Raw genomic sequence first — 25,296 nt, forward strand, 5'->3', positions numbered from 1 at the left:
GGCTACTGAAGTTGAATTATGGGTACATGGGGTTTATTTAATGCTCTACTGTTATTTATGTTTGGAAATTTTCATAACTGGAAGTTTTTAAAACACTCTCAATGCACTTAAATGCATTAACTATTTAAAGGAGAAAAACCTGTATGTCCAACTTATAGGTAAAAAAGCAAATGACAAAATTTCATACCCATTCTTGCTTTTAAAAAGAAAGCCCCCAAAAAGTTAAGCATTAAAGAAAACTTATTTAATAAAGAGCAACTACCAGAAACCCACCGTAAGCATCATACTTGATGAAATTTTAGAAGCATTCTTATTTTTTAATTTAAATTTTTTTAGTTATCATATAGTGCAATAATGGTTTCTGGAGTAGAATTCAGTGATTCATCACTTACATACAACACCCAGTGTTCATCACAAGTGCCCTCTTTAATGCCCATCCCCCATCTAGCCCATCCCCTCCCCCACCTCCCTCCATCAACCCTCAGTTTGTTCTCTGTCATTAAAAGTCACTTTCGGCTTGTTCCCCTCTCTCCTTTTTTAATTTTCCCCTTCTCATATGTTCATCTGTGTTCTTTCTTAAATTCCACATATGACTGAGATCATATGGTATTTGTCTTTCTCTAACTGACTTATTTCACTTAGAAGCATATCTGTTAAAGGGAGGGATAAGATAAGGATGTCTGATATCATTGCTACTATTCAATCTTATACAGGGTCCTAGCCAATGCATTCAGGCAAAAAAAAAAAAAATGCACATAGTATACAGGTTGAAGACAAAGACAAAACTATCAATATTTGCACATAATCTGTTTGCCTACCTAGAAAATCCAATAGAATCAATGAACGAACTATTAGAAATAAAGCAGAATTCAGTAAAGTTGTTGGACACACATGATTTCATAGAAAACCCAATAGTTTTCTTATATACCCATAATAATTATAAAATGAAAGAAAAAATCCTGTTAATAGTAGCAACAAAAACTATAAAGTATCTAGAAATGACCCAAACAAGGTATGTTCAAGACATATTATAAGAAAGAAAATTATAAAACATTACTAAAGAACTTAAAAATTTGAATAGAGAGCCATGTTTATTCATAAAAAGGAAGACTCAATGTAAAGATGCAAATTCTCCCCAGTTAAATCTATAAACTCAGTACAATGGCAACAAAATCCCCAATAAGATTCTATATGGGTATGATGATCTCACTCTAATATCCTTATAAAAAAGTAAATATGCAAGAATAACAAAAAAATTTTGAAGAAAAAAGGAGGCTCTTTCCGTGCCAGATATTAAACATGTTATAAAACTATAGAAATTAAAAATGTGGTATGAATGCAGGTATAAATAAATGGATCAGTAGAACTGAATAGAGAATCCTGAAATAAACCTAAGTATGCATAAAAATCTAGTATTGACTAAAGATAGCATTTAGAAGTCAGTAGCGAAAGGAAAGAGAGAGGCACGTACAAGGATTTACATTGCAGTGCGTTTTATATTAACAAAAAAGTTGGAAATAACCATGTCAGTGGGGAAATCGCTACACAAATTATAGCCTATCTATTCTGTAGAATACTATGCAACAGTGAAAAAGGACAAGTTAGATGTTTATGTACTAACATGAAAATTTCTCAGACATAATGAGTGAAAGCAAGTAGCAAAGCAATACATATAAGCACAATACAATTTATAGTTTTTAATAACACTAAATAATACTATATATTCTGTGTGTATGAGGAAGAGAGAGAGAGAGGGAGGGAGGGAGGGAGGGAGGGAGAGAGGATGTTTGCAAATGAACAGAAAAAGTCTAAGAGAAGATAAGCCAAACAGTGAGTAGGGAGGAGGAGGGGCAGGGAGGAAATCAGTGACAGAAGCTTTTAGCCTTCCCTTTAAAACTCTAATCCTTTGAAAGAAAAGTGTATATATTCATGTGTCATATGTGAATTAAGTCAATAAATAAGAAATTTAAAAGCAGCATAACAATATGAATGACTCCAGTTATGTAAAAAATTCTATATGTGTATAAGTACTTCTTTTTTAATATAAATGCATGGAAAGGATACCATAAGGATATTCACCAAACTGTTGATGGTTTTGTTTTGTTTTGTTTTTTGGTGGGATGACAAATAGGGAGGGAGCAGGAAAGGCAAGTTTCAAAATTCATTCTCTCTATACCTGTATATTGTTCTGATCTTTTACCATGAAAATATACTTATATATTACTGAGTAAATAAAAAATAAAGACATGGAAAAAGTCAAAGACACACTGTTAAGTGGAAAAAGCCAGTTGCTATATTTTATATATATAATTATATTGTATACAAATACAACAATGTATACATATATGTGTGTATATATACATACATATATTCTAATGTATACACACAAAAGTATAAACTAGATTTTCACAATTTACATACTTCTGTGTTTGACTATTTTTTATGAGCATATAGTTATGCATTACTTAAGAAATATTGTAATAATTTTCCAATAAGTACATGTATCAGATCATTATGTTCTACACCTTAAACAATGTTATATCTCAATCATATCTCAATAAAACTGGGGGGGGAAGAATTAACATACAAATAGAGAAATCTGATTATGTCATTCACCTAATTAAAACCCTTTAATAGGTGTAGTCCCATTGCTCCTAGAATAAAACCTAAAATAATTAAGGAGGCCTGCTGCCTGCCATTCAGCCTCAGCTCCCCGCCTTGCTTAATATGCCCTAGTCATAGGAGATGCCTGTCAGTTCTTCAAGTCCCTTATACATATTCTACCTTCAGGTCTCTGCACATGCTTATTTCCTCTACTTGGGACACTTCCTCCACGCACCTCTCATCCGCCTCTATCTACCCGAACTGATCCTTCAGTTCTCATCACTTCCTCAGGGAAGCCTTCCCTGACATTTTGGACAGGGTCAGGTCCTCCTGCTATAAGCCCTTATATAACCCCCCTTTTTTTCCCTTTATAGCTCTTTTCACAGTCTGCAGTCTTCTATTTTTGGGTGGGATTATTAATGCCAATTATCACTCCCCCTTGACTGGAAGCTCTGTGCGATTAGGACTTTTGTCTGTCCTGTTATATCTTGACATCTAGCAAGAGCTCAGTAAATATTTGCAAAATAAATGACTGCTCCCTGTTCATCAGGGTGGACCTTGGCTTTGGCACTAGCTCCATTTTCCTCTCCATTCCAATCCCTGCCATCATATAAGCAACCTCAATGACTACGGATGACTAACCCAACACTCGAACTTCACTGTCCCTTGATCTCTACTTCTGCAATCCCTGATCACATGTCACTTCACATGCCATTCCTAGCCATTAGTTTTCCAGACCACCTGTTAAACATGGGACTGTTCCTCTTCAGAATTCCTGAACTCCACTCTCTCAATCTCTGGCTACAAGCTCCCACCCTTATTACTTCTGGGTGCTCAGAATACCCACTCCTCATTCTCATCAAGATCTCCCATCCTTTGACTTCTCCCATTCTCCAGCTCATTCCCACCTCATCCCTTTACTCCGTAGCCAGTCTAGACTCCATGGTATACCACTGCAACCACTCTCTCATTAGCAGCCTCGCTGCTCTTACCATTTTTAATCTGCCACTTTACTGAGCAGTTACTATGGGCCACTCTGCATGCATTATCTCTGTAACTTCTCACAACTCGTAAATGAGGCAGGGACCACCACCATTGTCCATCCCCTTTACAGATAAGGGAAAGGATTCTGGTTTGGTGGTGGTGTTGTTGTTGTTTTTTAAGGGAAAGGATTCTTAAATCCTGAAGTGATTTGTCCAAGATCACACAACCAGAAGGTGGTGGAGCAGGGTGTGGAGCTGCAATGTGAACATGATCTGTCAGACATCAAGGTCAGTGCTCTGAACCAGCAGGTTACTTTGTCACTCAGAGGGAAAAGTAACTCTGACTGCAACAGGGAGACCATGGGAGGGAGGAGGGCCCACATGAAGGCTTCAACGCTAACGCAGCCATCCAGGTGAGAGCTGATAGTGGGCTAATCATTACCTACCTGAATGCTGCAAAGAATTCAAATTAAAGTCCCACTTACTTCAGGCGTGTGACTTTATGGAATGGGCTTGGTGGGCTTTGTATGAAGATGGCACAACCAAGTGTGCCTAGAATAGACCAAAAAGAAACCATCAGTTTAATACACTCTTCCAGAATAAAATGTTTAATTTAACTTCTCTGGAAATCTACATATTTCTACTCTTGCTGCCATTTATTAAGTGCTTCTGTGTGCTGGGAATTTATTGTAGTCTTGGTTACACTTCCAACAACCCTGTTTTATAAATGAGGAAAGTGACACCCGGGAAGATGAGGACAATTGCTTTGTGTTCCACGGTTAGTTAATGGCAAGGATGGAATCAGAACCCAAGCCAGTCTCCCCCGCCAAAGCGCCAACTTTAGAGTCCTCCTTCCAACACTCCACACAGGCTGTCGAGACCCTGGGGCGGCAATCAAACAAGGGCGCGCTCCCAGTCCCTGCGCTGCACCCTTAGCAAGGCGCTCACCAGCAGGGCTGAGGCTAACGAGATCGCCCCCCACCTCCCGCGCCCCGGCTTCAGGGGATGGCCACGAGATCCCCTCCTCCAGTCGTTCACGAGGCGGGAAGGGGGGGTGATCCCGCCTTGTCACCCAGAGGCCCAGCAAACCCAGCCTCGAAGGGACGCGGAGCCGAGGCGGGCCCGCAGAGAGAGCAGGCAACAACAGCTCAGTCACCTGTCCCGTTCCTCCTCTCACACAATCCAAAGACACGATGGTAGATCCTAAAGTGACCAATAGGGGTTTCTCCCCACTTGAAGCCATGATCTGGGGACCACGGATGGCCGTCCACGGGCCCAGGAGCCCTCCCTGCTTGCATGCAACCTGTGTGCCTTTTTTTTTTTTTTTTTTTTACCAGGAGATGATCAACAGTTTTCCCGGATTTTCAAAGGGGTCATGTCTTCCCTCCCTCCCCACCTCTGAAAATAAAAGTTAAGAGTCAGGACTTTAGGCTCTGTCGGCCCGAGCTGCGCTGACATCTTCACCTCAGTCCCACCCCCGCCGTCAGTCAGCGGTCCTTCCCGCTCTCCCCTCCGCCTGACGCACGCCTACACGCACGTACCCCCACACGCACGCGCTGCCATTCTCCACGCACACCTCCACACACGCCCCTGTAAGTCGCCACACGCGCGCGTGGCCCCCACGCCCCTCCACAGCCGCTCCTGTCGGCACCTCTGCGCACCTCTCCACGCATGCGCATCTCCCGCTTCCAGCTCGGGCTCCGTGGCCCAGCTTGTCCCGCGGCGAGCTGGGAGGGAGAGCTGGGGCTCAGCTCACCCCGCCTGAGCCCGCGGCGGCCCCGCCGGCCGGTCTTGACTGGGCCGCCCCTTCCCTCCTCACATCCCAGGAGACACCGGGCGGGGCGGGGCGGGGCACCTCCCACGCTCGGCCACTAGGGCCTTCAGGCTGCAGGGAAGCCAGCCGCCGGGGCTGCGGGAACTCCCTCGATTTCCTGTCCCTCCGAACGCGGTAGGGGGAGGAGGGGGCGTTTTTCATCCGCTGGGAAAAGCGCTCACCTGGTTCTCAAAGCTAGTTGGCCCTTCCTCAATTTCCTGCCAGAGGGAAGGGCTCCAGAGAGAGAGCCAAGGTCTTTGGGGCGGGGAAGGGGAAATGAGTCAGAGAAGAGGCGGCTCAGAGGGAGGGGCCGGCCTGGAAAGGGGGAGTACTGGGGGGGGGGGGTACTGGGAGGAAAAGGGGAGGAAAAAAGAGAATGGGAAAGCCTTGGCGGGGGCGGTTTTGAGGGTGTCTGGCACAGTCCTGAGAATCCTTCCTGGTGAACCCCAAATCCTGGCGCCACTGGCCGGGATCATTTCTGAGGTGCTGGGCGTTAAACTCCTTTACCCCCGCGCCAGAGGCAGCTAAGGCCAGGAGCCTTGCTAGCTGCTCACCAGGCATCACGGAATCTACCGGTCTGGGCAAGGTTACAGGGATTAACTTTTCATGTTCTATGGAGCCAATAATAGTCTTTAGCTCCTAGGGTTGCTGGAAGGATTAAATTAGTTACTACATTTCAAATGCTTGGAATAGTGTCAGGGACGTGTAAGCAATCAGTGATAGCCCCTATTATTACAAAGGTTCATTCATTGGTGGTCTGTCTCCCCTCTAGATTATTATGAGTCTCATGAGGGCAGAGACTATGTGTTTCAGTCATCACTGGACTCCAGCCCCTGACACGAAGATTCTGTCAATAAACGATTCGTTGAATGAATGAATAAGTGAGTAATTGCATGATAAGTGCCAAGACTCTCTCTCTTCCATGTAAGGAGTATATTTGTGGAAGTTTGAGGAAGAAAGGCTGTGATTGGGGAAGGTGGCGCATAGGACCCTTGTTCGTTTCTGTATCAAGTGTCCTGTTCTGCCTTTGGAAAGTGGAATGTCTTTGGCAATTTCCTACATGGATACGTGGAAAACTGTCAGACAGCTAACCTGAAATTTGAAACTGAGACCTGACTAACTAGAGCAGGATCTGTATTTTGTACAGTTAGTGAATAAAACAGGGGAAGAGGGCTGAAGTGGAAAGCTCAAAAATAATGGTGTCAAATATAAGTGGGTGAGACTGGCATGGGAGCTCTGAGTGAAAAGAAGTGTGTAAAAAGGAGTACAGTCACCTTGAAAAGGAGTCTGACGGAGGTCCCAAAGTAACAGCAATGTTATCTACCTTTCTGTTCTAGTCGTAGGTTCCTGATGATCTGCCCTGATGTCCCAACATTCTTGGGGTAGTTATGCAGATTAGGCTCCTACTACTACATTCAGAAAATTTGCATTTATGGAAATGCCTACTGTTAGAGCTAAGAGGGACCTTAGAAATTACTCATACATTTCAATTTCTAGTTGAAAAACTAAGCCAGAGATAGCAAAGGACTTGGGCTTTGGGATTCTCTGGCCTTGGTACTGAATTTTGCCAGGTCTGAATTTGTTGTGTGTCCTGTTGTTCCTTTAATCCCTGCCTCCACACCATCCCAACCCCAAAGACACTGAGCAGAGTGCAAGGACATGAATGGAAGGTCAGCAGAAGGGAGGGAGGGGGGGGAGTTCCTCAAAAGACCCTGACTTTGCTTCCTTTGGCTTCCCCCCCACACCAGGGAAGGTACCTGGGTGTTCAGCTAGCTGCTGTACGAGAACAGCTCCTCCATGGCACCCAGGCAGCCTCACACTATCTACAGAGGTCCTGCAGGCAAAGGCTTGAACCATAACTAATCTGAGTCTTGGCAGAACGCCTGTGATCCTCCCAGGGCACTAGAGGATGGGAGGCCTACAAGGAGCTGCTTCAAGGCCACTGCTGCTTTTCTCCCACTGCCTCCTTATCCCCCCATCCCCTGGAAGGCTGTCAAGAGTTTTTCATCCCCTCCCACCTCCTGGGATCTGATGAGATAAGAGACTTCCTGACTCATCCCTCTCAGAATAGAGCTACATACTATAATCGGCTTCTTAGCAAAGGGATGTCCCACAACTACCATTGCAGTCCTCTGATCCCTTTTTTCGGTGTCCTCCTTTTTGGTGTTTGGGACAAGGACCACTAGGAGCAGGAACCTTGGACTACTTTTTCTTTCGTTGTGTAAATAATAAACTGTTTGAATCAAACAAATGATCCATTGTACCCTTACCTGCTAAATCACTCAGGCCTTGGACTTGTGTGCTTGACAGCTGCTTGCTGTGAATTGCACATTTCTGGTGTATCACCACACCCTCCCTTATCACCAAGGGAGTTAAGCTGGGCAAAAAGATGTGTAGATCATAATGGCTTTTTCCTGCCACTGGACATGAAAGAGAAAACCAGCCCAAATTCCATTTTCTGGGACTTCAATCTGGCTGGAGGAGTAGCAGATCCTCTGCATTCTGTGGACAAGGCTACCCTGACATAGGACATACATAGTAAATGCTAGTAGAGTTAAAGTAGAAGTAGAGTTAAAGACAACCCAAATATGTCCCCTACAAGCCTGCCAGAGCATTGCTGGCTGACCCTTTCAAACCTGCAAGTCTACAGCTTGCCCTCCCCACCTTGTCCAAACCCCCAGATTGGACAACAAAAGCATTGTCTCTAGAAGGCTCTTGTTAACATTTTCTTATTTTCTGAGAAGGAAGGAAGAGGTAGAGTGAGAAGCTGGAGGAGGTGTGAATTTCCCCCATCCTCCTCCATTAGCACATTATCAATGGCTAATTTATTAGTTCTTGTAATTATTCCCTTTGAAGAAGACTGGCCTTAAAGAACGGTTGCCTGTTACAAAGAGGCAATTGTGGGGATGCTGGACCAGAGATATGTGTCCAAGAGGGATTATACAAGTGGTGCTGTGAAGTTCACCTAAGACAAACTTCATAGTGTACAAGGTGGCCTGCTTGTCATTCTGCTTATCAGGTTCTATTTCTATTCAATCAGCATTTACTATGCATGTCCTATGTACAAGTCTGGTAAGAGCTTCTACTCTCACCCCTGTGTCTTCTGGAAAGGCTTCCTTTTTCAGCTACCTTGAGTAATTTGAGTTTGTAGGTTAAAAACTATCTGGGATGAATTATTGAATTGGATGCCCCACTAGATTATAAATGTTAGGAATACTTTTTTCATGTTAGTATGTCCCCCAGAGAAATGAGAGGAATACTGGGAACACAATGAATGCCTCTTGAATGACCCGTCCAGGCCAGTCACAATTGTAATTTGCATATCGTGCCAAACAGTTATAGGAAGACCACCTTGATCCTCCACCCCTGGAAATTCACAGTGGAGGAGAGTCATTCTCATTAGCTATCATGCTGTATACATTTCCACTGTCCATGTAACAACCGACTTGATGGCCTCTGTTACTCCTAATCTTTATAAACAGATCACCTCACCCCCACCTGCAGGCTCAGTTTCACTGGGACTCCAGTAGGAACCCTATTCCTAGGTAGGGGAGCATAAAGAACCCCATATCTTCTCTGGCCTGGCCTATCAAATAGAACCAGACTTTCCAAACTTCACATCCCAATCTTAGCTGTGGGTAATAGCCCCATATTTGGCCTTTGCCTAGGTTGCTCTCCAGTTAGACCACTAGGGCCCTGATATTCCAAATTCTTGTCTCTTTTATATTTTAATCTTCTTGTGTTGGAGCCATCATTTCTATAGGCCCTTGTTCTGACAACCTATTTCAAGTCACTTCTGGCCCTACTCGGACCTTAACCAATAGGTTCCAGTTGTGGGATTTTCTTTGTTATTCCTTAATTCCCAGTTTCTGCTTCAATCCCTAAAAAGTAATGTGCGTGTCTCTTTGGGCCTTATACCTTCATTTCTTTAGTCTTCCTGACTGTTGTCTGCTCCTGGAAACCAGTCTTCATGATGGGATCCCGATTTCTGGACCCCCTGGATCTTCTCTGCCCAGATCTCTACCTTTTATATGATATCTGATTTCCCCCAAGTCATTTAGACAATTCCAGTAACCCACGGCCGTCTTTCTTTTCATCTGCCCCCAATTTAAACTCCAGTGAAAGACAGTCGAGAGCTCATGAATACATATATATTTATTTAATTCATAATATAGCATTTTGGATGGCTGGGATATTTTAGAAGGATGAGGCTGTGTAATCCACAGATGCTCAGATTTCTGTCACTAGGAGAGACACTATTGGTCCAGAGCTCCCAGTACAAACAAGCCTGGGATAAAATATTCAATAAAAAATAGTCCGACAATAGTCTAATAAATATTCTAGCCAACAACAACAACACAGTATATGTCTGAAGCTGGCAGACCAGACCGTAAAAGGCAGTTTTACCTGCCCTGATGGCAGTCCACCTGGCCAACTTGTAATACACAGCCAAATACAGCCAACGGCTCCAAGGCTGCAATTGGCTTCAGGAATTGAAATAAGCATGGGAGTGGTTCTTATCTGTCAGCCTCACATTTCCATTCTGTAGAGGAAAGGGTATCAAATATTTGAGCTTATCAAAAAGTCCATCCATGGATTGCTCCATCCAGGTAGTCATATATAAATATGTAAACCATGGAAGCTTAGAAAATTCACCTAGTGTATTTAAGCTGAAAAGAACATAAAAGTGATTTTGCTGAAATCTGAATTTCACTGCATCCAAAGTTACACAACGGAATTACATGATAAAAACACATACAGATGCAGCAATTCTTACAAGTAGTCACAACTCCAATGTGGCATTAAAATTTCTTTCATATTCTCAAAACAGGTTTAACTTTATTTTGATTAATTTTGTGCTTTCTTCAATAAGACAATATAAAAAAGTGGAAACGAGCATAAATTGCAGACAGAAAGAATAATTTGCTAGCAGAAAGGATCGTAGGGGAATAGATTGAGCAGGGCAACAACAATGAAAACTGAGGGCGTCACCTTCCTTGAAGATGTTAAATACAGGTCCTATTCCCTTTGTCCAACTGGGTTTATTTAGTTAGAGGCAGTCAATAAGGTCCCTGGCATTGCCACAATCTATGAAAGCCTTGAAGTCTCCAGGACTCACCACACTCCCCACAGGTGTACTTTACCACCATGTTGTTTCTTGGAAAGCACTTTTCATTATTTGGCTCAGAAACGTCATTGCTTACCTCAAACCCAGTTTAATTTCCTGCATTATTCAGTAGGTTAAGCTCTGAGTGATTTTTGGCTGTAGCCCAAACTTAAATCCACCTTCAAAGAACGAAGTTTGAAAAGATTGGAAAGGTCTTGAAAAGAATGGTGCCACATGCTCTAGACAATTCCCCAAGTTAACTTCCAAAGAGCTTCTGAGGCAGACAATAGTCATTTATATGTATGAGTCCTGGGACATTTGCAAAAATAATATTAACATAGCCCAAATGGAGAAGTAACCAAACTTTTCTGCCCAGGAAATAACAAACACCGGTATGGATATCAGAGTACAACAGGGAAACTTTGCTTATTCATTCGTCATTCATACATTCATTCAATAAACTTTAGTCAGGCAACCACTCTGTTCCACACACCATGCTGAGTATTAAAAAATACAACAACAAAAGACACAGTCCCTGCCCTCAAGGTATTCACAGTCTAGTAGGGAAGATGATTATTATACATTAAACTTTTGTGTGCATCAGAATTACCTGGGAACCTGTTCAAAATGTGAAATTCCACTTATGTGCCCAGATAGTCCAATTAAGTAGATCAGGAGTGGGGTCTAGGATCAATTGTTTTAACAAACACCAAAGGTGACTCTAACAGGCGGTCTAAGGAGCACACTTTGAAAAACACTGCTGTGCAAGGTGATTATTGCTGAGAAGGGGGTGGGGAACGCTCAGGGTGCCATGAGAGCTCAGATGAGAACATACCCCAGTCTAGGGGCGGGGGGAGGGGGTCAAGAGTTAATCTGGTTGAGAGGGGTGGGGTGGGGAAAGGTAGTCTAGGTAAGGTAGTCAAATGTAAGGAGGGGAAATTGAAGCTTTGTCCCAGGCCACTAAAACCTAAAGGGCACAAAAAAATGAATGGCTGGGGAGCCCCGAGGATAAGGTAAAGGGAGTTGGACTGGGGTGGAGGGGGGTGTGTTCTGCATTTATAGCATTTTCACACGATTCCCTCAATGTCAGAACAATTCCTGTTCACTCTGGGCATCAGAACTCTTAGTAATGTTTCTATTCCAGGCCCAGAGAACAACTTGTGTGAAGAGTTGACCTTGTCTAGAGTAACAAGTGGAAGGAGGAAAGTGGCAAAGGATGAAGCTGAGAAAGCAAATGGGGACCTGAAAAGCCAAACCCTAAGTAAATGGGACCTTCTACTGAATGCTATGGGAGCCAGTGAGAGGTTTTCTGAAGGGGGGGGTGGGGTGGGGAAATCATGTCTTTTGTTTAAAAACTGGGGGCTAAGCCCTCGAGGAGAGACCAGAGTAACTGAGAAATGAAAGGCATCATTTTAAAGCACTGCTACACTGTACTGGGACCGGGGCCGGGAGGAGGAGGTTAATATTTCTTGTGCACTTCACTACATGCCAGGTGCTGTGCTAGGCAGTTTACATGTGCTATCTTTTGAAATCTTTGCAACAGCCTTGTGAGGTAGGTATTATTTTACAGAAGAGGAAACAGAGGCTCGGAGAAGTGACGTGCATACCCCCCCAGGTCACACCGCTAGGAAATGGCAGAAGAACTAGGATTATTTTAGTCCAAAGGCTTTCCACGGCAGCAAGCTAGCTCCCGGCACTGCTGGATCTGACTGAGGTTGCTCCTTTCCTAATTAGCAGAAATGACATACAGTTTTTTCAAGCAAAAGGCCGATGTTGCTGCTAGATAACGTAAGTTTGAGCCTGCCCTCTGTATGCGCATCAGTCCTGCTTTCCCTGTTAGGTGAACAAACAATACAAAGCTGTTATTTAGGGGATTTATATAGATACTTTGTCTCTCCTACAGAATAGTAAGGCATCTGACAGCAAGGGACGTGTTTTTATCAATACATCAGCAGCAGAGTGGTACCCAGCATCTAGTAGTTTGTTGAATGAATGAATGAATGAATGTCCACCGAGGTGGTCGGAAGGAAGAGGGGAGACGTTTTGGCATTGTTTCAAGGCTCGTCTGGTGGCTTGGGACAGCTACCGCTTTGTACAAAAGTAGTATTTTTGCAACTCCCGAGAAGTAGACTCCTTGAGGTGGACTTATCTCCTGGGAAGGAGAAAGCTCTGGTTCTGACATCCCCAGTCCCTGCAGTGGAACTGACAAAAGCACAGACCGTAAAACTTGATGCCCTTCAACAATAGCGAGGAAGGCCGGGATGGATGAAAGTTATATTTGCATTTGCCACTGAAGGGTCCACTAAGCAGATGACTAGTGTAAACAAGATCGCAAGAGGAACAATTCTTTAACCTGTTTAGTAAAATAGACTGTTCTCCGGCATTCTGAAGCACTTCAGAAGTGTTTTATCCGAAAATACAAGTACATTTATATGCAAGTGGTTGTTTCATCTAGAACACTCCATTCTTCCTGATTACGTAAATAAAGTTCCTAAAGAACATCCATTATGCAACTCTTTTTTTTTTTTAGCCTAATTCTAGTAACTGTATGTATTTGAGAGTAATAAGACGGTGTTTCTTTGAGACATTCTGTGACGGAATTTTTAACAATTCAAAGGAACCTCCTCCATTAAGTAGCCTCAGTGAAACTGTGCTTCTACTTGGATCAATTTTCTATCCAGCAATAGCATCTCTTGTGCAATCCTGTCCCCCAATCTCTCCTAATCCACCTTAGAGCTCTTCCGACCATCTACGTCATTATTGCACACGTGTGTGTGACAGGAGGGAGAATGGGACGGATGGATGGAGGGAGGGAGGAAATGTTGGCCTGATTTTGATGATGTTCCCTTTAGGGGACAAAAATGAATGATATAACTTATTTTTCCTTTCAGTATATTTCTCACTCAAATGAGCAAATCAAAAAATTTATTATGTATATATAATTATAAAATGAATACATAACATGTATTCATTTTATATATATATTATATATACACATACATGTTCTTCGTATAATAAATCCTTGATTGTAGGCTTTTTATCAAAAACTACATATAATATGTGATCCTTCGACACTTCAAAATTCTACTTGGCCAAACTGGCCAGTGCCAGAAAGGCTGACACCCTCCACACACACCTTTCCGGCTGGCTAGCCCCTTGTTCAGAGCATCTTTCTACATTATTTACTTAGAGTTATCCTAATTCCTTCCAATATCATTTATACTCCTAAATCACTGGGAATTTTTAATTCTCCAATGATAAGAGAGGTACTCTCTAAATTTCTCCTCCAATGGCTTGAACCCAGACTCCTCAGATAATTCGTTCTGAGAGACTCAATACATTAATTCGAATATAAGCGTTAATGCACGAAAATTAAATCTATAATATCTAGTTATTTTGGATGCTTCAGATGAACTTTATTTTGTATCTTGTATATTGGACACTAACTGAGGTTTAGGAGGGGAAGAACTGCTGGACTGGAGAGCCAGTGAGTTATACACTCTCTGGAAGCTTAATGGCAAGCTTTCATCCCAGAAACATAAGGGGATTCTTGAGGCCTGCAGTTGCATTCCTGCCGCTCAGGATAATCAATAAAATCTGGGGCAGGCAAGCCAGACAGGATCATTAGGGATTTGTTCCAGATTGTGAATGTTGGGCAAACTGGAAGAATGAAGGTCACGTCAAAAGTATGAAGATGGAGAGAGTTAGCTGGGTCATAGAAAGACAGCATGTTGTTGTCATAATCCAGAAGAACACCGAGACGTTTCAACTGTGGGGGCACATCCACCAGCATTTCCTTGTTGTTATGTCTCACTACAAAGTTACTGTTGCATCGAGAGAAGACCCACGAGGAGGCATTCTTGCCAATCCATTCATTCTTGGGAGCTGATTTGTAGGCAATACCAATTGCATACCTGTGAGACCGTTGAAAGGAGAGAGAAGCAAACACTTATTAATGATCTGAGTGGTACTAGGCACCATATGGGATATATAAGAAATCTGACGCATGCTTCTTCCTTTCCTAAATAGTTTACATTTAGACCCACGATGTTGATAGCACGAGGGCTTTACGAAGTCAGCAGTTAGAGCACTGGAGGAATTTCCAACTCCTGGCCCGGTGTATTTCCCAGGACTTCATATTTTTTTGGTTTTGTGACAGCTGGCCAATTTTACTAGGCGTGGTTTTCATCACCTGCCTCTTAACCTTGACCTGCGGGTACTATGTTCGTGCTATGGACCTGGATCTCCCAGGAACCTAATGGCAGGAAAAAGGGAGGAGAAAAAATAAGAGTGGGATCTACTCACCAGGTGGAGGAACCCATGACCACCTCCCAGTAGTGGCAGCCACTGTCAATGAATATATTTCCCGCTGCTCCGTAGCAGCCCGTACTACTAAACCTCTCCGGGGTATGGCTCTTCTTCAGAGAGCTCTCATCCTTCTCCATCTGCAGCCCATCATTGGAGATCTTCAACTTCTTGTGAGTCATTTTGGGATCCAGTTTAAAGGGTTGGCCTGAAAAAAAGTGAAAAAAAAAAAAAAAGACAATGCATGGGAAAGTATTTAAGAATGCCATCTCTGTCCTCCGGGACTATTGCTACCAGGGGATTCTTGATAGGACGATCATTCTTGGGCCCGTGCAAGTTGGCTGCTATTTGGATTATATTAAGGAAGTAGGGCCTGAAGCCACCATTTTCAATAAAACAAGAATAAGCTGCCTCCCTCAACGGGTTATCAAATTAAGAGGGGGCTCTCGGGCTTTCATGTTCTCAGATATGTCTTATACTCTGCTTTATTTCAGTGGGTGGCTTGGGATCTGAGTAGGTCTTGTGGGAAGGAGTATTTGAGGTGAGACAAAGTGAGGGGAACTGATGAGGTCATTGCTGGTTGGTGGCAGAACAAAAAAAAAAAATGAGAAGGACTCAGTGAAGACCATCTTTCTACTCTCTTACAATGGGGATGTAAATAACATATCATTAGGTAACTTCGTTAGAGTGACTGATGCATCAGGAATGATCAGAGAAAACATTTGTTGTGTAGGATCATTCGTGACAGAGGATTCCTTATAACCATATGATGAAACAAATGACTAGAATCCAATTGCTGGGTATGGCAAGAGCTGTATTATACAAAATGGGTCCATGGCAGACACTGTTGGCGAACACACTCCCCCTTCTCCTCTTTCACCATAGAGGCCAGAAAAGCGAGATATTCTAGCCTCTCTTGCTGCTAGGGGTGGCTAGTAAGATGGAAGTAGATGGAAACAGAAGTCAGACAGGGTTGGGGACACTCTGGAAAAGTGCCAGGCTTTCCCAATAGAAGAGATAGCCATCCTGTGCACCAACCCTCTCCCCTTCTTCCTATCTTAAAAGGAAATATGGCATCTGGCGGTCACAAGGCCGTATTGTGGTCATGTAACAGTAAGTCAATACCCAAAGGGAGAAGGAGCTTGGGTCTGTGACAACATCACAGAACCAGCTGCTGCACTGGCCCGAACTGCCTACCTTCAAGCTTCTCGCTATGTGAGAGAGAGGAAAAAAAAATACTATTTGTTTTTGCTACTCACAAATACTATTTGTTAAGCCGAGTTAGTTGGATTTCCCGTCACCTTAGGTCAGAAGCATTCCTAACAGGGATGGCTTCTCAGCAGAAGGATTCTACCAGATTATTCCAAACAGTACTGTCTTACACAACTGTTCCCCTAGCATGGGATGGGGTGCAGAGAAAACCCCTTTACTAACACCCTCCCCAAACACCAGCTACTACTACATATACTTTGTGTACATCTTTGTGTTCATGTATTTCCCAAGGGCACCAACAAACCCTGCGCCCAAAGCATAGACTATTAAAGCTCCTCTACTCAGCGCCTCCACTCTCTTGCACTGCTGTGGGTCCCTGCGGAGGGGAAAACTGAGCTCTCCTTTTGGAATCACCCCAACGTACTATTTGTTTTTAGTCGGGTGGGTTCACTGTTCCGGCTGCCTGCTTGGTTTATGGCTTTAACAATGAAAATGTAGCGGGTCCCGCTCTGAAGTCCATGCACTGTGTAGTGGTTCTGTTTAATGTTGGGCACAATCATCCAGCTATCCACTGAATTGTACAGGCCTGTGGAGGGAGGGAGGGAGACAAGGACATTAACCAGGAGGTAATAGAGATAGGATGAGAAGCACATTGAAAATTCATCAAAAGCCCCCCTGACCTCCGCTACCACCACCAAAAAAAAAAAAGTGAATTTCATTTTGTTTTCTTTTGAGTCCCAGGAGACAGAGTCAACTAAATATCTCCTGTCTGTTTCCTCCCACGGAGCTAGGCTTACACCAGGCTCCTTGCCTCTGGCAGTTGAATGCCACCACTAGTGAAAATTAGGTGACTTCAGTTTTCTGCCCGATAATATGGGAAAAGCCACTCTACAAAAGTCACAGAATCATCACTTTCATGGAGTCTCTGGATCTTTACACCCAAGGTCCAATCCTCTGACAGCTGAGCCTGGCCTGGTATGGATGGAGAGGCGCTGGGCAGAGAGCACAGGAACATGGAATCTCAGAGCCAACAGGACACCTACACGCCCTATTTCCCTCATTTTACAAATGGGAAACTAAGATTGAGAGAAGAAAAGTGACTTGCCCAAGGCCACAGACAGATGGTGATGGTGCTGAGTATAACCCTGGTCTCTCACCCTAGTCCACTGCGCTCTCCACTCCGTGACAATTCATGAGGTGTACACAATGTTGCTTTGTCCCTGCAAGGTAGCGAAGCTTTCAGGGCTTATGGCTCATCTCTCCCACCCCCTCCTGGGCTCCGAGGTATCATAGAGAAGCCAAGGAGATGGCATGAGAACCAAAGCAAACATTACCGTCTCCTCACTTGACACTACCCATTTTTGCCCCTTCCTGGTTCTAATACCCATTTGAGGTGGGGTGGTCCAGGAACACATTGTTGCCTGGAACCTTCTTTCCTCCCAAACTCAGAGATCTAGGTTTCTGCTTTCAAAACTCTTTGGACCATAAACACTGACTTAAACAGAGAAAAATGTGCATAATTAAAAACATGTATTTGGCTAACTGTGAGTAAAAGAGGAGTTGACGTTCTGGTTTATGAATTATCGAGGTTTCTCTGTTCTGTTATCTGCTTTTCAATCAGTTTACTGCTTTTTAACCACCATTCTAGCAAAGCATGCAAAGGAATGGGCAAGGAAAATGAGCAGTGAATTTAGTCACTTCTATGCAGCACTTGTAAAGGAATTAGTGAGGCTGAAAATTAAAAATAATCATGAGTGTTTTAGAAAAAAATAATAATCATGAGTGTTTTGAAAGAGATCTGATCATGAGGTCTTTATAATGAATTTGGTGGGAAGTTGAAAAAGACTCAAATAAAACTAGAAAAAGAAGCATAATGGAGGGCAAACAGAGATGTTCTAGAAAGAGTAACTGGTGAAGATGCTCAGTCATGCTCATGAAAAGAGAAGAAGGATAAGGGCCAGGAATAATGTTGGAGGGCTTGGTTATCCATATACCAATTCACAGTATGAATCATAAACTGCACACTGAATTTTAATACAAAGAGAGAAATAAATGGTCTTCCACATATGCTTCTAACAATACAAAACAAAAGACCGAACTTCACAATGAAGTACTATGTAGCTATGAAAAAGAATGAGGAAGATCGCAATTAACTGATATGGAATGATTTCCAGGGTATACTGTTAGTTGAAAAAAAGCAAATTGCAGAAGAGCATGGATAGTATGCTATTTTTTTTTTTTTTTGCAAGAAAGAAAGGCAAATAAGAGAACGTACATATATTTGAAGTCGGTGGGCAAAGGGATGGGGTAAGGGCATGGGATTAAAAAGATAGGGGAGAGAAGGGCACTTGTTTGAATACACCTTTTCTGTCTCGTTTTCCCTTTGGGAAACACCCTGTTGCCTTACGAATTCAGAAAAGCGCAATTAAATCAATACGAATGGGAAGAGTGGGGACGAAAACTGAAGGCAAGTCAAACAAATGAACCCAACTGCACTTCAGATGAAAAACAACCACACCAAGGGGAAGGGGGAAGGAGGAAGACTGAAAACAAATCCTCAACTATTGTTTGTTTCTGTCATGGTATGGGCAAAGCACTTCTGAAACTGTTAGATACATTACGGGATTAAGCAAATGAGCACGTGTGTTGATGTCGTTGGGAGCCAGGGTTCTCACTGTGAAGTCGGAACATACCAATATGGAACGGGGGAAGGCAAGAAAGAACCCGTGAGGATGGACTGGAATTGAAGGTACTGGTATGAACTCTTGATTTCTATAGATGTGTGTGTGTGTGTGTGTATCCATATGTGCACGTATGTTAGGTGTGTGCGTCTGTATATTATGCGTGTGCATATGTATACATACATGGGTACATGTGTGTGTTTCTAGTACCCAGATCTTGTTCTCTAATAACATCCTCCCATTAAAAGGAACCAGGGTTCCTTGGAAAAATGGCTGATTTCAAGGCTGGGGCAGGAAAAGGTCAATATGAGCCTAGAATCTTTTGTTCTGCTAGAAGTAAAGTGCTCAAGAAAATGATGGGAGAATTTAAGGACCCAGGAGTCAGCTTAAACGGTCCTTACTGGCTCAGTCTGGACAATCTGAGCATCAAAATAAGCAAGGGCAGTAAAGAATTATAAACCACTAAAGAAAGAGAATTCATGAGTCCATACTGAGTAGATAAATAGAGGGTGGGGCTTTTGCTTACAGTAGAATGCAGAGTGCCAACTAATAAATGGGGGAGGGAACGCTCATTTGGAAAATCATCATTTTGCAATCATCAGAGTAAAGACTGGACCAGGCAAGGATTTTTGACTGATGCTAAAACAGGAGTGGGGGCAGGATGGGTTTGATGAGGAAGCAGGACATTTTCATTGTCTCAAAGTATCACCACATGGATTGCTTATTAGTTGCAAAAAGAAAAATAGTAACTACGTGGTGAAGAAACCCAGCAACGCCTTCGACCAGCTGAACAAAATTAGCATCCCCAACGAAGGGCAAGTGGATATCACATGCCTCTACATGTGATGTCCTAAGGAGGATGCAACATCTCCAGTGCAGTATTCCAGCCATGAATGCATAATCTGAATATAAATCGTGAGGAAACATCAGAGGAACCCAAAATAAGGGACGCTATAATAAAGAAATAAAAGGGGATTTTAGATGTCAATGTCGTTAAAGACAAAGAAAGGCTGAGGAAGTGTTCCAGATTAAAGGGGGCTAGAGATAATTACAATTAAGTGCAATACCCGATCCTCGACTCTAAAGGACAATATCGGGTCCTTTATATGTTATAAAGGGTACTATTGGGTCAACTGTCAAAATTGGAATATGAATGGCGGGATCAGAAAAAGTATTGTATCAAATCTCTTCAAGTTGATAACCACACTGTAGTTATATAAGAGTTTCCTTATTCTTAGAAAACCTACACTGAAGAATTTAGTGGTCAAAGGTCATGATGTATGCAATTTACTCTCAAATGGTTCAGAAATAGAGAGAGATGGGGACTTCTAGCAAATTATAAAGGAAATGGGACAAAATATTAACAACAGATGAATCTGGGTAAAGAGTATATGGGCATTCTTTGTGCTACTCTTACAACTTTTCTGTAATTTTGAAACCATTTCTAAATTTTGAAAAGGTAAAAAGAGGATTTTCTGGGTATCAATGGGACTTGGCGAGATGCGGTTGAGGAGTGAATTCTGGTAATGGAAGTATATACCTTGTTCAAACGGGAAAGACCACAATCTGGAAATCCATGAACCCGAGTCTAAATGTGTGGTGGAGAACATTTGCATGGAAATGAAAAGGAGAGGAAACAGAAGTTTTATCTTGGTGGCAGTATGTTACAGGCTGCCTGGCCAGACAGAGGGTATAGCCAGTGCTTTCAAAATGCAAAACACAAAACTGAAATAGAGGAAAGATAGACAGTAATGGGGAAGACAATCAGCCAAACATCTGTTTGAATTCAGCTAACAGCATCATCGGAAACATTACTGGCTTGTGACCATTCCAAATCTTAGAGGAGGAGGGGAGATAATTACAGATGAAGGGAGAAAGCTAAAAAAAAAAGAAAAAGGAAGGAAGGAAGGAAGGAAAAGCAAAAAGAAAAATAAGGGGAACAGCTTCTCCAGACAAAATTTTAGTCGACAAGGAAGAAATTTCTGGTTAAAGAAAATGTGGAGTTTGATTATTTTAAGATTCCTCATATAAATGGTATCACGTAGTATTTGTCTTTCTGTGTCTGGCTTATTTCACTTAGCATAATGCCCTCCAGGTTCATCCATGTTGTCACAAATGGCAGAATTTCCTTCTTTTTTAAGATTGAACTATATTTTATTATATGGACATACCACATTTTCTTTATCTGTTGATCTGTTGATGGACAACTTTTTGAATGCCGATTATATATCAACAAAGTGGTTAAAGAAGAGAAAATGTGGAAAAAACCTCAAGGGAAAGTAACTCTCAGAGCCAAGGTTCAATCAACAGTGGCAGAACAGTGGTAGGCCAGACCGACAGATAAGGGTAGGACCTTGAATCTTTATGAATATTCCCAGTAAAATAGTCTCATCTTTTTTTAAAAGATTTTATTTATTTATTTATTTATTTATTTATTTATTTATTTATTTATTTGGGGGGGGGCGGGACAAGCAAACTCCCTGCTGAGCTCGGAGCCCAACATGGGGCTCGATCCCAGGATCCTGAGATCATGACCATGAGCCACAATCAAGAGTCAGAGGCTCAACCTATTGAGCCACCCAGGGGCACCTAAAATAGTTTCATCTCATCTGCCCATTGCCAGACAGAATTTTGCTCAGGGCTCTGTCTCTATCCTATTCCACTTGACTGGAAGAAGACAGAGAAGGCAGGCTGGGAAGGCAGAAACTGGATTTAAAAGGATTTTGGCAGGCTGGAATGTGAAGTCAAAGCTAACCAGACAAAATGTAATAGGGATGAATTCAAGGTGTTGCATTTCGGTTTAGACAATCAAGGATTTGAAAGACCTAGGGATTCCAAGTGACTACATGCTCAGTAGTCAATACTCAGTCGTCAATGTGACTACTGGAATAAAAAGGTTCGGGGCTGGGGGGCATCAGCTAATGTATAAGAGAAATAATCCAGCTGTCTTCTGTGGTGGTCAGACCACTTTTGGAGTGCTGTATTCACTTTTTTGACAGCGCATTTTTAAAAGATTTTATTCATTTATTTTAGAGAGAGAGAGCACAAGCGGGAGAGGCAGGGGGAGAGAGAATCTCAAGCAGACTCCATGATGAGCACAGAGCCCGATGCAGGACCGGACCCCAGGACACTGAGATCACGACCTGAGCCAAAAGGAAGAGTCGGGTGCTTAACCAGTTGAGCCACCCAGGCGCCCCTTGACAGTGCATTTTATAAAGCACTTTGACACACAGGAGTGTGTTCCTAAAAAGGATACCATGACAGTAAAGGGCCTGAAACCATGTCACATAAGGAGCGATTCAAAGAACTAAGGATGTTTAGCCTGGAAAGGAGAAAATTTAGACGGGACGTACATGAGAGCTACCTAAAGTTATCTGAAGAACTGTCATGGAGAGATGAATCAGGTTCATTAGTGAGGCACAAAAGGGCAGGATTGGGACTAATCAGTAGCTGTGGGTTTAATTCAAGAAACATTAAGCTTGAAGTCTGACAGGCTTGCGTTCAGACCTTGACTCCATCAGTTTGTAGTTCTGTGACCTTGGGCAACTCATTTCATTTGAACCTCAGCTTCTTCATCCATAAAATAGAATTAGTATCATCTATTTCGTAAGGCTAAGGAAGAACTCATGAGGACTCAGTGAGATGATGTATGTGGGAGCGTTTATAAATGACAAAGCAGAATGCACGTATCAATTCTTATTGTCGTTGTTATTTACCAGGAGGAAGAGTTAGGCCCTCCATAAGGAAGCCCTGACAATTTGTTTATAGCTACACAACGAACTGAATGAGTTATTTTGTTAGAAGTGGGTTGCCCATCCCTGGAACTGGAAATGTTCCAGTAGAGACAGGACAATCATCCACTGGGTGTCTGGTAGAAGGGAAGAAGGTTAGCTTAAAGGCCTTCCAAGGTTCCTTCCAATCCTAAGGCGCTATGATCCTATTGGCATTAAGAATTATCCTTTAAGTTCTTCTACAAAGGACTATAGATCTTTGAAAAGGGAGAGGACAGCCTTTAGATCTTTGTCGCTTGCACTTATGTCTCAGCTCCCTGGAGACCACTGCCTTCCCCCTCTCAGGAAGGAGAAGCTCAGTTGCTGGCTGTAAGACTTGCCAGAGCAGGAGACAGACAGACAAGGGCAGGAAAGCATATCAGAGAGGCCTTACAGTGTGTGACTCCGTAAGCTGAAAAAAAAAAAAAAAAAACACCTAGGAGCACAGCTGCCCAGGCCAAGAGGCTTAGGTTGGAGCTGCACGAGGCAAGTGTTTTTCGAGTGTGACCCCCAATGTCCTCTCACCTCCCCAGCCCACCATGTGGCCCAGCATTGGCACCAAACAGGAAAAGGAAGCCTATTGGGAGGGTTTCACTGGGAAAATTCCCCTCGTGTGGGCCTGCGAAGTGAGACACGGAAGCACAAGCACAAAGGTAAAAGAAATCACTACTTTGCAGCTCTGCGGACTAGGGCGGGAACCCAGGGTGCACCTTAGGGTGGGAACCAGTTCCGGTCTTGAATCCCGTTTTAATTCTGCTTTCCAGTTCTCCCCCGCACAGGGAGGGGAACTCACAGCCGGGTCCCTCTTATCTAGCCATCGATGAGTCAAGTTTCTATTCTGCCTCGTCTTGCTCCAATTCATCAGAAGGTGAAACCATAACATGTGAGCCCAGTGACTGCTTTTTGAACAAATTTCATTTTGTGGCCCACTGACACGTTTTTTTGTATTTGGTGTCATTCTCGGAGGAGGGGGAGAGGGGGTACAGTGACAAAGACAGAAGGCTTATCACTACAGTCGCTGACACAAATAGGTCCGGGAAAGGAAGTAGTCATCCTCGAACGTGATGTATTTTATCACGATAATGCAGTGGAAGAAGAGCCGAGGAGAGAGATGTTCACACACACAGAATCAGCAATGACGGTGGCGTGGTTACCCAGGAATGAATTCTGCGCTGGGTTCTGACTCAGGATGAGTAGAGTGACATGGATGAACTGAGGAAAGGCCGAGGATTACATACACAAATGAGAGTGGCCCCCGTGACTGCCCCAGCAAGGAAATACACACCTTGCTTGTCCACCCAGTAATATGGTCTTTGCAATGCCCTGGGGGAGCTTGCACTGTCTACGAGAAACACTATACTCAACAACCTAACATGTCTTACAAACACTTGCCTCGTGGCGCCCCGGCCAATCTTGAGCAGCTTACTGCTTCCTTACATTTCCTTATCTCTGGCCACAGGCCCCAACTACACCATGACTTACTGATGAAGTTAGCCTGGCCAGTGAATATGGTGTACTGAAGCTCATAGGAGCTGATGCTGAACTCATCATCCGAGATCCAGTGGACTGTAATGGTGTCATGGGAGGCCGTACAGAGCTCCTCTCGGATAGATGGTGGGTTTGGGGCTGTAAGGAAAGGTGGGAAAGCAGGTGAGAAAGGCACACTCTCTGTTCCGACACGTTAACGATTGGCACTCTTGCTGCCCAACTCAACATCTCGTGGCGAGGAGGTTCTCTTCGTAAAAGAGAAGCGTTCGATGGAAGCCACGTGCTGAGACCTCCAGCGGTCACGTGGTTTTCTTATTGCATGACCTTCGACCTGTTTCTTTTTATTTTAAAAAAGTTTTATCATTTATTCTGGGCAGGATGGCCAAGTGCAAATTAATATGCATTCCCTCGTCTGTGAAATAAGGGATGATTGATCATTACCTCACAGATCTGTGGTACATATTTATACTATAAAATTAATACACAGTGCCTGGCATAAAGTAGTTGTTCAATAAATGACAGTTATTTTAATATGTTGACAAAAATAAGACCAATGCAAAGTTATTGTACGTGTGTATTTTTCTCATGAGGTGGCCATTCAATAATCCTGAAGGTAGCCAGCATTTTTCATAGGCTGTTTGCATCCCTCATTTCCTAAAATTGTTACATTTTTCGTCCTAATCTGCCAGATCCTCAAATTTCCTTAAAACAATTTGAATGGTACCTGTACCTATGCGGGACATTCTTTTATATTCCATAATTGCCACCTGATTTCTAACCGCCTCAACAACAAGCAACAATATATTGCTGATAGGCTCATAAGGAGAAATCCATCAGCAATGTCTTGTTTTTTCTTGACCTTTAGGTATGATGGTATACCCGTCTGCCCCCAGAAATATTTGACACATCATCTTTCTTTTCTGTTACATGAGCTAAAGTATATTCTATCTAAAAGGATACATGTATTGTCTTAAAGGTTATAAAAGCGTTTTCATTACAAATATTGTCCTGTTCTGATTACCTTAAAGTAAGAGAACACCAAAAGACAAGCATTAAAATGGGAAGGAAACCACAGTATTTTCACACCTGTTAAATAATCTAGCCCCTCCAGCAATTTCTTTTCTCTGGAAAAATCTAAAGCAAAGTTTTCAAAGGCATCATTAAAATTGATGTCTGGAATCAGAACTTGAGAAGATGCTGTTGCCATAGCGACCCTGGAAAAGAGAAAAAGTACATCAATATACATCAAAATCGGTTTGCAACCTTTATTCAATGTTTGATTTCTGGTTCAACAAGGTGAAAATAAATGACTCATAGGGCTTAATTCATTAAA

The 25,296-nt window shown here is 42.9% G+C and overlaps 1 protein-coding gene and 1 long non-coding RNA gene across 6 annotated transcripts in view; one reads left to right on the plus strand and one right to left on the minus strand.

The window, feature by feature from the left end:
- Nucleotides 1–5,450: 5,450 nt before the first annotated feature.
- On the plus strand, nucleotides 5,451–11,764 carry LOC115938503 (uncharacterized). Of its 2 annotated transcripts, XR_014141233.1 has the most exons (4): nucleotides 5,451–5,535; nucleotides 6,173–6,281; nucleotides 6,738–6,782; nucleotides 11,652–11,759. It is a non-coding gene; the product is annotated as an uncharacterized LOC115938503 (long non-coding RNA). The 2 variants fall into 2 exon arrangements; XR_014141234.1 differs by lacking the exon at nucleotides 6,738–6,782 and having other exon boundaries at nucleotides 11,652–11,764.
- Nucleotides 9,538–25,296, minus strand: part of MID2 (midline 2) — a 97,667-nt gene continuing 81,908 nt past the window's right edge. For 3 of the 4 annotated variants that reach the window (XM_081808443.1, XM_081808444.1, XM_081808442.1), the window contains exons 6-10: nucleotides 25,050–25,177; nucleotides 23,868–24,101; nucleotides 16,449–16,610; nucleotides 14,813–15,020; nucleotides 9,538–14,421 (exon numbers count right to left, since the gene is read on the minus strand). In XM_081808443.1, coding sequence (XP_081664569.1) covers nucleotides 14,019–14,421; nucleotides 14,813–15,020; nucleotides 16,449–16,610; nucleotides 23,868–24,101; nucleotides 25,050–25,177 — 1,135 coding nt within the window. In that variant the 3' untranslated portion in view covers nucleotides 9,538–14,018. The remainder of the gene's footprint in view (nucleotides 14,422–14,812; nucleotides 15,021–16,448; nucleotides 16,611–23,867; nucleotides 24,102–25,049; nucleotides 25,178–25,296) is intronic. The other variant, XM_081808445.1, reaches the window with a different exon arrangement.

Source organism: Leptonychotes weddellii, chromosome X (assembly GCF_054177405.1).
Source record: "Leptonychotes weddellii isolate Sample4059 chromosome X, ASM5417740v2, whole genome shotgun sequence".
Lineage (NCBI taxonomy): Eukaryota > Metazoa > Chordata > Mammalia > Carnivora > Phocidae > Leptonychotes > Leptonychotes weddellii.